We start from the raw sequence: 15662 nt of genomic DNA, 5'->3' as shown, positions 1-15662 counted from the left end.
ACAAATGCCAGCTTCCTTCAGCCTAAACTAGCATTTGTACAGGGCTAAGGATTAAACTTTATGTCAGAGGTTTTTTTCCACGTGAAAAAAACTGCTGTTGTAGATTAGATTTTATCACTTTTTATGTTTTCCAGTATACAGTCAGAAATATTTTTAAATCACTTTCTTCTCCTGGTCCAGCAGGTGGATAAAACTTTTCTCTTCCCCACTATTGCGTGGCTAGTACCTGTGTCACCGTGATAAATATTTTTATGTTCTCAGCCCAAGAGAATGAAAACGAAAATTGTAATTAGCAGAAATCTTGAAAATAAACCAAACCTTAACAAACCACTAGCCCAACATTTAAAAACTCACAGTATTGATGAATAGTTTCCACAAGCATCTTTTGGAATCCTTATGGTGTCACCACTCATAATGGATTAATTCCCAGTAACTGTTCCATTATGCTATTTCTAAGGTTCAGTAAACTTTGCTTTCTCTTGGCAGATCTGCAGCTTGATGCGAGGTGGAATAGCAGAGAGGGGAGGGGTCAGGGTAGGCCATCGGATTATCGAGATCAACGGCCAAAGCGTCGTTGCTACGGCTCACGAGAAGATCGTACAGGCATTGTCTAATTCAGTAGGAGAGGTAAGGAAGCAAATATTTTATCATGGAATTAAAATAGGTGGAAAAATGTGTATTTCAGTTGAAAAGAGTGTCTTAACATAGCCTTAAAACCAGCACCTCAATAAACTGGAGTTAGGCCCTGAAGAGAAACAACAAACAAAACATTTCTTTGAACAATTAGATGCACATTCACTGCATTTTTTTCCACTCATTTTCAAAAGCTCCTGGCATGATTCTGTACATTCACCCTACTGTTTGAATTAAACCAATTGATTAAAATAATAAATCACTCAAGTACGTTGGCTATGAAATGTCTCTTGGCTTATCACTACAGTATCTGCCATAAAAATAAATTAATATTCAGAGGGCTGAGAGATATAAATTGATATACATTTTAATAACCTAATGTCCAAACTTACTTTGGGAATAAGCTAAGACACCTCTTTCCAGAGAAAGATTTCTCTTTTTCTAGAGAAATCAGCAACAAATGAGCAAGATCCCTCAGGTTATGAAAATCCCTTCTGAATTTAGTGGTAGTCTCATACACAACCCTGGCCAGATCTCCCACTAGTTTCTTTGCCAAAAATTAAAGCAAGGTGGTTTCCTTGTGAAAAGATTGATAGTGGAAAAATAATACCGGGCATGTGCAGGTGGCCAGGAGCAAAGCTGCACCTCTCAGCACACCCACCCACCCTTCTGTCCCTCTCTGCTCTGTAATCTTCACTAAACAGAAGAGGACAGCATGGAACTCTTTTACAGCATGAAGAGAACAAGATGTCAAGGCAGCACATGGCTGGAGAGGGACCACATTATCATTTCCTTCCTCTTGTCTGGGGGGTACTCACAGCCTTAGTGCAGTCCTGACAGAACCCCGATTAACTCAGCCTTTCACCCTTTCATCTGTACCATCACAGCACTCCTTGGAGAAGGAACTGAAGTACAGGAGCCACAAGAGAAGTAGCTCCACCAAACTCTTGGTTGGCATTTAAACATCAGGTGGTAAAGTCTCCGTTTTGTGTTCAGAGGATCATATTCCGATTAGGAGAAAATACTTCTGAAATGACATTCCCACAGGGAAGGAGGGTAGAACAACAGAATGAATTTTCAGAGAGGTTTGTGCTGCTGCTTTTTTAAGGGTTGTAATTGGAGTAGGGTGTAACAATAGAAAGTGTTTAGGCGTCATACAGTGTTGCATCCTGTCACTGTCATCAATAAATAATAAAAATACCCCCACAAAAAAGCAAAGACAGTGAACTAACATCTTGAAATCAGAGAACTTTGAACTAGAAACTCTGGTTAACACTCACATCTGTAGAAACCAGGACAAAAAATGCACTTAGAGCACAAGGAGAGAGATGGGGCCTTATGGATTATGTTAAATTAGTAACAACTGTGTTAATTTGTGTGTAATCCATTGACAGATACACATGAAGACTATGCCAGCGGCCATGTTCAGGCTTCTAACTGGGCAGGAGACCCCACTGTACATTTAGCATTTTCCATCCAAGCTGAAGCTGTCATAGCTGAAGAGAATTTTGTATTTTGTATGAATGAAAGGCTTGGAAGCTGACCTGAGGACTCCAGAACAAGGAACACACAGGTGTCTCTGCTTCTCTCCTTTCTATTTCTATGACAAAAGTGTTGAGAAGGATGGTCAAGGACAATAATCACTGACAAAAATCTTTGTAAACATTTAAGTATTTTGCAACATCTTCTAAATCCTTTTCTCATAGAAGTTAAAACATATTTATTTGTAACCTTTATGTGGAGTGATGTATGTCTGTCTTGTTTGATAACACAGTGAATGTGAATATTTGATGAATGAGACTGCAGGAAATGGCAAAGAGAAGCAATTAGAAAAAGTTCTGGCTGCCTCAAGTTAAAAAAAAAAATCCCAGTCCCATAAAGTGGTCCAATACTGATGACTTTGCATAATTTTAAAACTGGTGCTGAATAGGTGGTATTTCAGTGGAAAGGAATGCGTGCAGTTAAAACTTTTAGATTCTAATGTAAAGAAAACCACTGTAGTACTTGGTATTGTTATGACAAGTGTAACCTGTTTGGCAAGGTGTGAACATAAACATGTAACAAGTGTTTCATATGCTAAATAAAGAATAATTGCCACAAGATTAAAATCAAAATATTTATTTAGATACATATTTATTTTTAATGCTTGTGATTTTATGATTTAACAGAGTTATTTCACGGATAACTTATTGCACAGGTCGTGTACTGTATGTGTTGGGCTGGGGTTTTTTTTCCTTTAATTTTTGCATATTACTTTTTTGTTCATAGTAGCTTAAAATGGGAAAGCCATGCTTACCTGTTCCTGTCTTTTATAAAGCATTCTTATTCCTAAGGCAATGTGTTCTGAATGTAAATTGTTTTGACAAATAACCTAGCACCATCAGCAGTATTAGAATGTGTGTAGATAACAAACCTAGTAGTAAAGTTGTATTCCTTATGAGATAAATGTTAACTGGTGTAACTTTGTCGAATTCTTTTTCTTTCGGCCAAGGCCTTGAAGAAAATACACTGTGACTTAAGAAGCCTTACCATGCAGTAACTAAAGAGCTTTAGATGACTGTACTTCAAGGAGTAGTGTGTTGCATGCAACTGACCTTAGGAAAGAATTAACCTATCATTAATAAATCTGAAATAAGAAAGGAAGCTTGCTTATTCTGTTTGTTGTGTAAGTTTACATAGTAAAAAAATCCAAGTAGAAGATCATTTAATTCTTTAATCTAAGTGCAGTTGCAAAGGTCACAGGTTAATTTTTAGAAGGGAATTAATCTTGTGAATTAGGAATTTGGATATCATTATTATCTTGAGAGTAGATGCTTTCAATTAGCAAACCTTGTTGCCACTGGATGTCACTGTAACTTCACATCGATACAGGAGCACGCTATAATTAAAATACATTAAAATGGATGATTCTGTAAAACTTAAAACTATCCATCTTCAGCTACATTCCTTTGTGACCTTTTCACAGGATGTCTGCCCAGCTCAGAGTGACACAAATGAAACCAGTATAAGATTAAAGCTCAAATGGAAGGTAACGCTACTGACAAGCACTGCTGCAAAACAATTAACCCCCTGAAACACCAACCTGGGGTAGGTTCTTTATGAGAACCTTTTGTTTAAGGCCTTTCCAATTTCCTCTGAGAGAGCCAGGATGAAGCTTGCACTGGAAGACGTTGCTGGCAGACCTGTGTTTATGCTGGTAATCAAATTTAAGTGTTGATGACATTTACTTTCTGATATTTTTTTTAAGATCAATGTTAAATAAATCATAAACACAGCAAAACCACAAGGACATGTTTTAGTAATAAAATTGTCAAAAAATACTAATTGGAGTAAAAATCTTTTTGAAAAAACATTCAAGGCTCTGCTAGATAAAAATTCATCTAACTTGCTGTCACTTGGTGTTGGTATAAAGTTTGAGAAAGGTGTTTTTTGGAAATGCAGAATTTCAAAGTCTTCTTCCCTAATGCATCTTTTGGCCACGCACTGCAGAGTAATTCAACATCAGTTCTCAGTACCCGGTACTACTGCAGGAATAAACTCATGAGCATCCAGAACAAAGCAGAAATAAACGGCAGCCATTCCTGTAAGTTGAAAGGGCAACACTGGGGGATGGGGGAAGGAGTTTTAATCAGACAGATCAGTTAGTCTGGAATGAAGGACACTGGGAAAATGGATTAGAAGCAGCACTGTTACGTGTGTGTGGATCCCCTTTACGTTTCTATCCAAATCAGTTGTTGAAAAAGCGAAGTCCAGAAATACTTTTTATTGAAACACTGACAATAGTTAAAACACTTTGAGGTACATTAAGTAAATACAACTTTTAAGTTGTACAGCCAGTCTCTGGTGGGTTTGCAGTGGTGTTCAAGAAATGCTGGGCAGCATCAGTAGCATTTCTGTAAGTACAGTGACAAACGCATTTCTGGTTGGGAAAACATTTGTTATGACTTAACTAATAAATCAATTAAAATTTTGCAAAAATCAAGGCTGAAATTTACATTCAGAAAAACAGCTGTTCTCATCCTGCTGTTGGAAAGAAGTGGTATTCCAAGGGAAGACACTTTTTTCCTTTTTAAGTCATCCACTGCTTGTATTTGTCCCAGTTCTGGTTTCTTCCACACTCCTCTGCTGGAGTCACGTACCTGGGAACGTTATCAAAGGATGGTCTCCCTGCAGACTCCGATTAAACTGTGGGGCCTGTCCCGCTCGGAACTTCGGGAGAGGTGGGACCTGCGTAAGAAGGCAACTGGCGAGCTCAGAGCACCACAGCTCTGCAGGTGAAGGTCCTCCCGGAGCCGCTTCCTGGAGGTGTTCACGCTCTGCTGGGAACTCGTAATCACCTGTTCAAAGGGGCAGCAGTGGACAAGGAAAAAAGGGGGAAAACAGGGTAAGAAAGGTTTTCATTTAAAAAGTTCAGTCTCTGAATAATATTTCATTTAAGCTATCCAATGATGGAAGTCTTCCAGAGGAGATGGGGGTTTGTGCAGCCCTCCAGAGCCCTTCCAGTTCTGTCCTTCCACTTGCCCAGGGCCCAGGGCTGGAAGGCACAGCGAGGTTTCTGTCTGCACTGCAGGGTGGTGTCCACACAGGACAAACGAGTATCTGCAAGGAAATCTGCGGAAAAGGTAGCAGCTCTGTCTTATAATGGGAAAATAGGAGTTTGGAGCAAATTATTCTGTTTCTTTTAGGAGAGAGATACTTTACTAGCATTGTGAGGGTGGGAGACAACTAAAGCCTTGCAAGCCTGGTAAACAAGCATTTTAGTTTTAATAGAATTGTAAGCCACTTCTCAATTCTGAATTACACAACTATTTTACCCCAAATTTTGTGACTTCTTAAGTAGCCCAGGGATGCCCTGGGCTTTCATGAATAAATAATGGTTTTTGTCTGAAAAATATAACTCCTAAAATGATTTCTTTAATGGGAGAAAAGGTATGTCTCCCTGGATCTAAGAAATCCACACAGGATAAAAACTGGGCTATTGATTTCTGGTTCTGGCTCTATGATCTACATAAGCACTCAAAGTGTGAGCAGCTGTGGGTTTCTTCACATAAAGAAATTTGTTTTCAGTTTTCTAACCTTGGGGATTTAATGGGCTATACATTTTGTAAAGCAATAAAATCATTAAAATTTCACGCTGCCAGTACTAAGCACACGCTGACAGGACAGCTCTTCTGTCTGTGTGGCTACAAAGGCAGCTGATACAGCGCTGCTTCTGTGTTCTACTTCACAGGTAGCAAAAGCAGTCTTGCAGCAAGCTTTATGAAGTGCTGCATGGTTCCTGCTGCACATCAAACTTTCTCATGTGCTTTTCAAGTGTTACCACATCCTATTTTAACATTTAGACAATTTCCCTCATTTAGGGATCAGCAGACCAATTATCCTAGAAATTACAATGCCTCAGAATGGAGAGAAACAGCCCCCTAGGGTGTATCCTTAGTCAGCTGTCCAGCTCTGTGGAAACCCTACAGGCATCCTGAATGTGGTTAGTTAGTGCTAAAAGAATTCTGCTTTTCCAGCTGGACAAGGTCAGAATTTCATTTCTGTATCTGTCATTCTGGTAACAATACTCACAAGAGGTGATTCACCACCTTTCTTCCTGCAAAAAATGATGCATTATTAAACATGCATGAGGTGCTTCCAGTATTAGTTCCTTTGTTTTATAGGATTCCTTCCACACCTTATGTCTGTTTTATTGTCACTCAGCATTATTCTTTCATTTGGAAAAGCACAACTTCTCGATTCTTAAAACCAGCAAGGGCCATTATAATTCTTCTGGCCTGCACTGTTTGTTCAGATGGATGTGGCCCTGCTTGGATATCTACTCGTTCTTTTCAGCCAGTAGCTTATGCTGCACAAATACAACTGCCTCAAAAAACAACAGATCCAAGTCAGTTCTGTATATCTCCATATATACACATTCCAAACTGATGTATGGAACAGTCACAGGTCCAGAAAGATGTTGGAGATAGGAGAGGATGATTATCAATGTGTAAATCAGTTCCCTGCAGATCTTCCAGGTTCTTACTGGGCCAAGCTGAGTGATTTTAAATGCATTTATTATGCTTCACTGTAAAATGCACGGCTGCCCAGTAAATATAAACTATTCCTTACTATGAAAATATACCATGTTACTATAAAAGAACTTCTGTAGCAATTGCCTGAAGTGGTTAAAACAGTAGAAACATTTAAATAAGGCTTGTCTATCAAAGTTGAACACATCACAGGTGGCCTACCTGGTCTATAATATTGGCACTGAAGATGGCTTCTTCCATGTGTCTCTCGTCAGATTTAATTACTGAGCGTATGCTGTTCACTACGTGACGTACTTCTGGAGGGAGATGACAGTTTGAATGTTCCAAAAATTTTGCTACTAAAATTTTTGTGTCTTTATAGGCCTTAAGGTCCACTAAGGAGTGTGGCCGCTCTTTTGAGACCGTGTGAAAAGCCCTTGGCTTTAGGTGCAGGTCAGTTTTCCGGGTATCCCTCTGTTTTCCAGTTGGTAGGAAACTGCTCAGAGAATGCTGACAAGCAGAGGCAGCCACATGAGAACCAGAAACAGCAACTAAAAAAGGGGGGGAAGAATATCTTTAAAGTAATAGTTTAAAAAAAGAAAAAGAAAAAAAAAGAAAAGAAAAAAGGCAAAACAAATATTGTCACAAAGCTTTTATTTTGGCATAAAATGTCCGTTTGTTTGAAAAGTAGCAAAAACATGCAAAAGGAAACACTGCAAAATGGGTTATTTTAACCAGGAGCCAAGAGTAAGACTTTCCTGTGACCAAGGAGGACTGCCTTGAGAATGAGCTGGTGGGTGCTTAAAGTACTTCCTATATCACAGACGTTTTTGTTACCTCTACCTTCAGAGACTAGAGTGGATATTAATGGTAAGGAGAAACATGACCTACTCTGTATCACATATGTAACTTGTAAAGTTTTAGGCCTAGCTCCCCCTTTCCCCAAACTTAAGTCTAAAGTACTGCTTGTTTCTAGGCCTCGAAAATTATATGCAGTGAATAATAGAAGAGACATTAGTAAGAAACCCAGGGAAAGCAAAAATGCTGATCTAAAACAGAGCAGCATTTATTTTCATTCAAGGCTGGTTCCATCAGCTAAGTGGCTTTTCTGCCACATTTTCTAAAGCTTATTTCTCTATCACAAGCTTTCAATTATTTTTAAAAGAAAAGAAGGAAACCCATATCCTGCCTTAGAAAACTGATCCTCACCCGTTTCTACTGTAGCTGGAGATAATCCTGCATCTTGGCACTGGCTGCATACAGGAGTCCAGGCACAATTATCACCTTTAACCAAAGAGAGAGAGACACAAAGAGCAAAGTCAACCCATGCTGTCTTCTGCCCAAAACAAGTTAAAATACACTGGAATCTTTTACTATCTCCGTTACAGAATGAAACTGCTCAGAAGGAATACTGTTTTCAATATTTCCATTCATAAAGAGAAGCTACTACGCACACAAATGTCCTATGAGCTGTCAAATAGATGCAAATAGGAAGATAAAGCTCCTGCTTGATGGCTTCCTCTGTATTCCTAAATATTTCAGGCCTAAGCACTGAAGCTCTGGAAGGTTCCCTACTAGGGGTAATCCTCAGACTTTTCTATACTTCCTTGGTAGACAGAGTTTATACTGGAAAATGGGAAAACCAAGAAAGATGGATCCCTATTTATTTCTACAAAACCAGCCTTTTATTCAGTATTCTACCTCCTTTTCTATATTCTCATTCTTTGCAGGACGAATGTCATGCACCCCTGAATAAATGAATGGGTAGGGGACACTGTGGTGGTACCTGCTGAGCCAGTCAATCCCAAGGGGTTCTGGAGCATCTACAAACAGTTTTGGACACAACTGCCAACCACGGTCTCTGGATGCCAGTGCAAGGATCAGCAACTCTGAGATCACACTGTACAGGAATTATCACTGCAGTTCTTTTCATTTCTGACAGTCAAGATGGAGTAAGTTCTCACTTTTATGCTATGGCTGTTAACATTTGCTTCCAAGACTGAAAACTATTGAACTTCTAGGTGGATTAGAAGAGGTTTTCTTCCATATCTCCAGGGACAGTTTATAATGAAAAGCCCATATAATCCTCTCTGGTAGAGTGAATAATTAAATGAAGGAAACAGATGTTAAGATGCTGCAAACATAGCAAATCTGTAAGAAATTAAGAGAGACAGCTTCTATTCTGTCTTTAATTTGCTCTATTATGCTGAAGTACTGCAGTACATGAATCATGGCATGCTTATTAAGAGAGACACTTCAGAGGTTCTGTCTTATCATCCATTACTCTACTGCTTAATGTACTTGCAGTGAGTCCAAACTACACCACTAGACATGACCCTGAATTCTCTGGGACACAAATGCTACAATAATCACTGAGGCACTTAACTGATGCAGCCCCATAGTCTGTCACAGCTGATTCTAAATTACATATTATTGTAACAAGCATCTGTGCTAGAGGCTGATTTTTGTCCTGCTTTGCTATGATAAACTTTACGGGGAAAGGACAGAAAAAAATGTGCAAACAATTAACTTTTAAATAATTTTTTTAAGAGGGACTATGTCTGACAGAGATTGTATGTGAACCCACCATACTTGCATTGTCCAGGAATTATACAGGGACTACAAAGGTACCTCTTAAATTAAACTTTCATTTATAATTTCTCCACTAGAAGTGACAGGTATTTTAAAAAATAATCAAGCTCACATTAAAGTATTAATGGGAGAATTATTTGAGTATACATACCACAAAGACCCGATCACGTCAAGATGTGCTCAAAGCACATGAATTATGTTTTACTGACCTAAAAGCTCAGAGTTTTATGCCAGTTCTAAAATTTCCAGATTATTTATTTCTTAGATCTCACTGCTGTTGTGTCATTATGTGTTGTACATGTGCCCCATCTGCATGTCAAATAATTTATGTTCCAAACTATGGGCAGTGCAATCACAGTAACATGCAAAACCCATTTAACAAAAGCCTACACAGTAAATATCAAGGTTGTGCTTCTGAATCTCTTCACATTGGCTTGTATGTGGAGGTGAGTCAGGAGATAAATTAATGATTTTTTTTTACAGTAGGAAGACTGGGTCTTAAGACAAACCCAAACTACAAGTACAATCTGACCACTGTATTTTGCCTTTTGTGAACGTGGCTGAAGCTCCTCAAGCCACAGTTCTCTAAAACCCCCAGTTATGTCCCTTACATGAGTTGTTAGTATTAACAATATGTAGTTACAGCTCTATCTTTCATACAGTCAGTCTATTTGACCAGTTCTACTCCAGGACAATTTTAAAAGGAAAGTGTATGTTACTGAAAAAAACCTGAAAACACTTTTTCTTCAGGGTTGATGGAGGGACCTCAGTGGTTCTCTTTAATTTTTGCCTATTGCTCAACTCTGTGGATATATTTTAAAATTCTACAGCGGATACCAACAGCCAATTGTGAAAAATCTGGATCAGATGCTTTTTTAAACTTACAAAGACTGTAAAGAACTTCAGCTGTTTGTCACAGCTTAGGAAAAATGTGCTTCACAGCTACTACAAAGACAGCCAGTAATGGTATTAGAACAGGGCTGCTTCTAACCTACAATGATTTCCAAATACAGTTCAATAAAAGGAAGGGGAAGCAATGTGAAGTTGTAAAAAACTTCACAGAGTAAAATTTTGCGAACTGTAGTTTGACAAACACACACATGACAGAAATACGCATATCTAAAAAGACATGTGCATATATATATGAGGTATACACATGTCTAGACAGGTATACACGTGTCTAGGGAGATATACACGTGTCTAGAGAGGTATACACGTGTCTAGAGAGGTATACACGTGTCTAGAGAGGTATACACATGTCTAGACTCAGCTGCTTCTCTTAAGGATTTCATTTGAAAGAATCTTCTGCAGGTTGCAAAGAACGGCAAACCGGGTCAGCACAGTCACTTCTCAACTCCCTCTCCCTCGTGTGTAAGCATTTCTAGGACCTTCTGTGCCTCTCTTACAATCTTTGGTGAGCCCAGTTACATCTCAGTAATGTTCTGCTCGTGTCCCCCACTGCCACTTCTCCAGAACAGATGATGAATGTATTTAGGATCCGTTAAAAAAGAAGGCAGAGGATCTGCTGTACCAGGTGTCCCAGCAGCCAGCAACAACACGTGGATATGGCTGCCTGCAGCAACCTCTCCAACACTGCTTACCAGCATATGGAACACAGGACTGGGAAGTTGCAGAGCCTCATCTAGAAGAGAAAGAGCTGTTCTTGTCTTTGGCACAGCAGGAAAGATTCAGAAATTCCTACTTACTGTCTGCACAGCAGTTTCATAAGCACATACATCCTAGCAGAATAAATGTCATAAAATAAATGCAGACTTCTAGATTAAAGAGTTGTTTTTCCTGGCCCAGATGCTGGGGTTAGATTTCTACAGGTAAAACACATTCAATTATTGAGCTAAGTATGAGGGCTCTGAAATCTACAGAGTAATGATGCAAGGAGTGTAACAGAACCAACATGTCATCCTAAATGAAAACAGTTCTTTCAACATTTTGTCTACTTTTGCTGAGTTAGTTACATGATTCTTCCTGTAGATCCTTTAGAAAGCCCAGGGAACAGATCTTGTAACAGCACAATCTCTGACATCTTACAAAGCTTTAAAATCTTTACTTTCAAGCCACTTCTCTGGGTTACCCTTCTGAACTTCTCTGAACAGGCTACATCCTTTTGTAAAACCTGCCCTTTTCACATGGTTTAGACAGTGCTACATTCCTGCTATTATTCTCTACTAAATCAATCCTTTCTTTTTCACTAACAAGCAGATTTTTTTATGAAGATACACCGTCCAGCCAGCATCTCCTCTTGTCTTCCCTACTTCTCTAGAAGGAGATTTATAGCACAAGATACTTATCCCCAACAGCCAAAAGCTTTCCTTTCCATTTATCATCTTGTCATGTGCCTCATTTTCATTTCTTTGCCCTTTATAACTTTTCACCGTATGCTCCACCTTGCCACTGGTCACACTGACTGCCTCTGACAGGCACCAACAGTCTCAGTGTGCCACCTTTGGGAAACACAACCTTTGGGAAATTCAACTTCTTAGTTCAGCCTCTCAATAGAACAGTAACAGAGAGGTGGGAACAGCTACCCAACACAGGGTTTTCTGAGCATTACAGAAAGAATGGTGAAATTCAGAAAAGCCAAAACTGATTTCACGCTGTCAATTTTTGCATTTCCATTCTTAAAAATTTTCAAATTTAGGAAATATGCATGGAACTAAAGCCTTCACATGTAAGTCAATCCTCATTGGAACACTGCATACAACTCCCAGCAGCACCATTTGCTGCATAAATCACCTACCAGTCACTTGTTCCATGTTTGGTCCTTGTGGTACTACACCTACCTTCTGCCACAGACGACCACGACACGGGGGCACTGTTTGATCGGACTATGTTTGAAATTGGATGTTTTCTGATGTGCTGCTGCTGAACAGCAGTCTCATGGCCACTTGTGTATGATGAAGTATTTGCAGGCCCAAAACAGGGAGAGGTCTGCAAAGAGACAGGCTGGCTGAAGTCCACACAGCAGGTTTTCCTTTGCTTCAAAGGTGCCGTGGCACTGCTCTCTTCTTGAGCAGAACTCTGCAGTTGTCTTTCTGAGGGGCTGTAATTCCCTGAGGAACAGTCCAAGGACCTGCCATGGGCACAGTTCTTTTCCTGTCCTTGAGACCTGTCTGTGGAGGCTCGGCTGTGGGAACCACCATCCTCATCAGGAAAACCCTCTGAGCGAGTTCTGTGACACCTGCAGTGAGAGTGGCAATCCAGGGTGCTGCAGCTCTGCTCTGCACCTCCTTTGGGGGTTACAGAGTAGGGAGAGAGATCTGCAGAGTGGAGAGATCCTTGAACTTCCAGTGAACAAAGATCTTCCGAGGAGTAGCTGCGGTCGGGGATGTCAACAGCCTCAGAGACCATCAGAGAGGTGCTCTCAACAGAAACTGCAAAACAGACACAAATAAAAACTTCTTGCCCTCCTCCCACTCTGCTCCATTTTCAGTGCATTGATTTAAATTCAGGAATCAGCAGGTACATCAATAATTATTCAAAAACTCTCAGATGACAGAATGCCAAAGCAAAAACACTGAAGTAATTTCCTTCTTTCTCGTGTCCTTCAGCAAAGACGGCTGTGTGCTGTCCTCGGGTATAAACATGTTTGAGCACCTGGTGTGGAAGTATTATCTGCAACCACATTTGGACAGGAACAGCTGTCCTACTGGTGTCTCTGGTAAACAGAGAGAGATTGCCTGTGGCAGGGAAAGTAAAACTTTATCCAAATGCTGAGAAAACGTGGCTGTGCTCCCTTTCAAACCTATCGCTCCTGTCACTGTTAGCTCTGCACGTAACACTTCAGTCAATCCATCAACATTTCCTTGAAGCACAAAGGTCTTTAAAAAGAAGAATTCACCATCATAGAACATCTCTGGCACACAACATATGTGACACACAATTTGGGTACAAGCTAAATATTCTGTACAAGGTCACATCCTCTTTGAAGCCCTTTGTATTAAAAACTGAGCTTGTTGTCACTTTCTCTGTCATATCTACAAATACCCCATAAAAATATGTATTTGGTTCTGCACTATCCCCAAAGTCATGAGAAAAAAAAAAGAAAATAAAACTAGATAACCCGGTCTCCAAGTTCCAATAGTACAGACAATATGTTTCCCATATCAGACTGGAATTCCTGAAAGTCCTGTATGTAAAAATATTTACAAAATAAAAATCACCTTATTCTGTTCAGCTCAGCAGGCTCTGATCTGTTCTTTTTGGGTGACAGCTGTTACTAACCATATTGATGAAACAAATGTATTTTAACTGTTTCCTTCAGGAATAGAAGAATAGCATCTTTCACTGAATTACAGAACTTTTGTTACGTGCTCCTGTGTTTTGAGATCTAGAAAGCAGAAAGCTTTCTACAGTACAGGAAAATTAACTATCACAAGAAAAATCAAATATTCCTGAGGTTAGGTTTTGTGAAGAACATTTTTTTCTTACACAAAATGAATCACAACTATTTTCTTTTTTGGGGTTTCCAGGAAATAAATTTCTAGCACTTACACTGTCAAAAAGGGCATAATAATCAATAGTGAAAATACATCTATACATCTACATTGTGTCAAAAATGCATAATATGCACCATTTATTCTGTGTTAGGTGCAAAGCTACAGTGGTTTATTGGGCCATTTATATTTGTGATGTATCCACAAACATTTTTTACATAGTTAGATAATTCTTTGCAACATATTCCCTTAACTAGAGCTTTGAAATATTTATGAAGTCTGTATGGATAAATGAAAGTATCCATTAGCCTGTGCCTGTTTTCAGGGCACAGATCTGCACTATCCAAACACTCTCTGGGATGATTCAATTTAATTAATAACCAGGAGTGTGGTTGGTTGTACTATTTGCTATCTTGACTTAAGGGCCTTAAACTGTATTTTCAGCTTCTAACTAATCTGCTCTTCCATTGACATGATTTTTGTGGTACTACAGAGAGCAGGAAGAAGGGTCTGAAGCAGATGAGAAGCAGTCACTGCTCAGAAGACATGGAATCATAGTACCTGACTGATTTGACATGAACACAACGTGCCTGAGGACCTGCTCAGTTCCCTTTCATGTGCACACAGCACAATATGGAATCAAAGCCCCAGCTTGAGAGCTGCTCCACTGCTTCCCAATGGTCAATCCTCCAGAATGGGCCTTAAAATCTAGACTGTCATTTGTGGATGTGAAGTCCAAATGGACTTAAAACTTCAGGGACTTGCTCTAGGCAAAGCCCTTGTTCACAGCAGCTCTCACAAAACACCTTCAGTCTCCCTCAGTTGTAACATGTACTTGCAGTTTTCAAACACCATTTAAAAAAAAAAAAATTAGCAGTAGTTAAAGGTGATCACTGGTGGGGTGAATCTGGAAACTGAAATCCTACTCCACAAAACAAATACCCTGTGCATGCAGGAACAGATGCTCTGCACTGATCTGCCAGGCTTGTCAGCCCCATGCTGGAGGCTGGGCAAGAGAGCACCATTTCTGTTTCTTGGACCACTCTGCCACCACCTCTCTGCCCAGGGTGTCCTGAGAACACATAGCCAGTCTGCTTCTTAATGCAACAGGAAAATGATGAGGAAAAGCATCCAATGGAAACTTAACTACAATAATTGTTTCATATAAACTGAGGTTACAATGTTTAAAAAGCCCTCTCTGCAGCAACAGACATGGCAAGGATCCTGACTTTTAAACTTTAAACAAACAGGCTCTGTACCACTGCTACTCATCTACCTGCATTCCCAGCATCTAGGGTTCAGGCAGCAAGCTTCCTATTCAGGCTTCTGGAAGCCATGCAGGAAACTACTACACGGAGAAGGCCTGTGGGGACTATCAGGAAGGCACCTGTGGCTGCTGACAACGAGAAACAAGCTGCAGGTATGGGCAGGACTCTTCAAAGAGAAAGGACAGTCGCTGTATCTGCCTCGAGGGGCTTTGGAGACCACGCTTTGTTTAGCGAAACTCTGCTCTACATTTCTAGCCCATCAGTCTCTTGACTGTGAAAAGGTTCTTTTGCCATGAATAACCTGAAAGTAAATCCTTCTTTCTCCACCGGGAAGGGCAGAGGAGAAGGAAAAGTCCACTCCAAACTCTTACTCCATCTTTAAGTAGACAAAGGCAGTGCCACGATCACCTTGTGTGCTGAAGTCCGGGGTCACGTTCCTCTCCCCCAGGGCTGCTTCAGACACTTGCTGGGCGGTACCAGAGACCTAAATGAACATTGTTAGTGAAACAGCACATTAACCTGGATTGTACCAAACACAGTGCAGCACTGCTGATCTGCACAACACACCTGACAACACTGAAGAGCCTTCATATGAGCTGCTGTTCAGATTGAAAACGATTTAAAGGTAAAGGTAAAGTATTTTACAACATCTTTGGGTCAGGAACCAAATGCAGGCCAAAGGAATGTACTTAACACAATTTTCATTT

The 15662-nt window shown here is 40.0% G+C and overlaps 2 protein-coding genes across 9 annotated transcripts in view; one reads left to right on the top strand and one right to left on the bottom strand.

The window, feature by feature from the left end:
* The window catches only part of APBA2 (amyloid beta precursor protein binding family A member 2), a 69610-nt gene extending 66516 nt beyond the window's left edge, over positions 1-3094 (top strand). For both annotated transcript variants that reach the window (XM_050309310.1, XM_050309309.1), the window contains 2 exons: positions 487-627; positions 2028-3094. In XM_050309310.1, the coding sequence (XP_050165267.1) occupies positions 487-627; positions 2028-2099 (213 nt within the window). In that variant the 3' untranslated portion in view covers positions 2100-3094. The remainder of the gene's footprint in view (positions 1-486; positions 628-2027) is intronic.
* Positions 1-15662, bottom strand: part of ENTREP2 (endosomal transmembrane epsin interactor 2) — a 103805-nt gene that overhangs the window by 6493 nt on the left and 81650 nt on the right. For 5 of the 7 annotated variants that reach the window (XM_050309311.1, XM_050309316.1, XM_050309314.1 and 2 more), the window contains 5 exons: positions 15364-15439; positions 12035-12625; positions 7854-7928; positions 6867-7195; positions 2736-4970 (listed from right to left, as the gene is read on the bottom strand). In XM_050309311.1, the coding sequence (XP_050165268.1) occupies positions 4785-4970; positions 6867-7195; positions 7854-7928; positions 12035-12625; positions 15364-15439 (1257 nt within the window). In that variant the 3' untranslated portion in view covers positions 2736-4784. Of the gene's footprint in view, positions 1-2735; positions 4971-6866; positions 7196-7853; positions 7929-12034; positions 12626-15363; positions 15440-15662 lie in introns of those variants that run through there. The other 2 variants (XR_007628126.1, XM_050309312.1) reach the window with 1 other exon arrangement.

This window comes from Myiozetetes cayanensis, unplaced genomic scaffold (assembly GCF_022539395.1).
Source record: "Myiozetetes cayanensis isolate MyiCay16 unplaced genomic scaffold, myiCay2020 scf14, whole genome shotgun sequence".
NCBI classification, from domain to species: Eukaryota; Metazoa; Chordata; class Aves; order Passeriformes; family Tyrannidae; genus Myiozetetes; species Myiozetetes cayanensis.
Note: the sequence above shows the minus strand (reverse complement) of the source record. Positions and strands in the feature narration are given on the sequence as shown.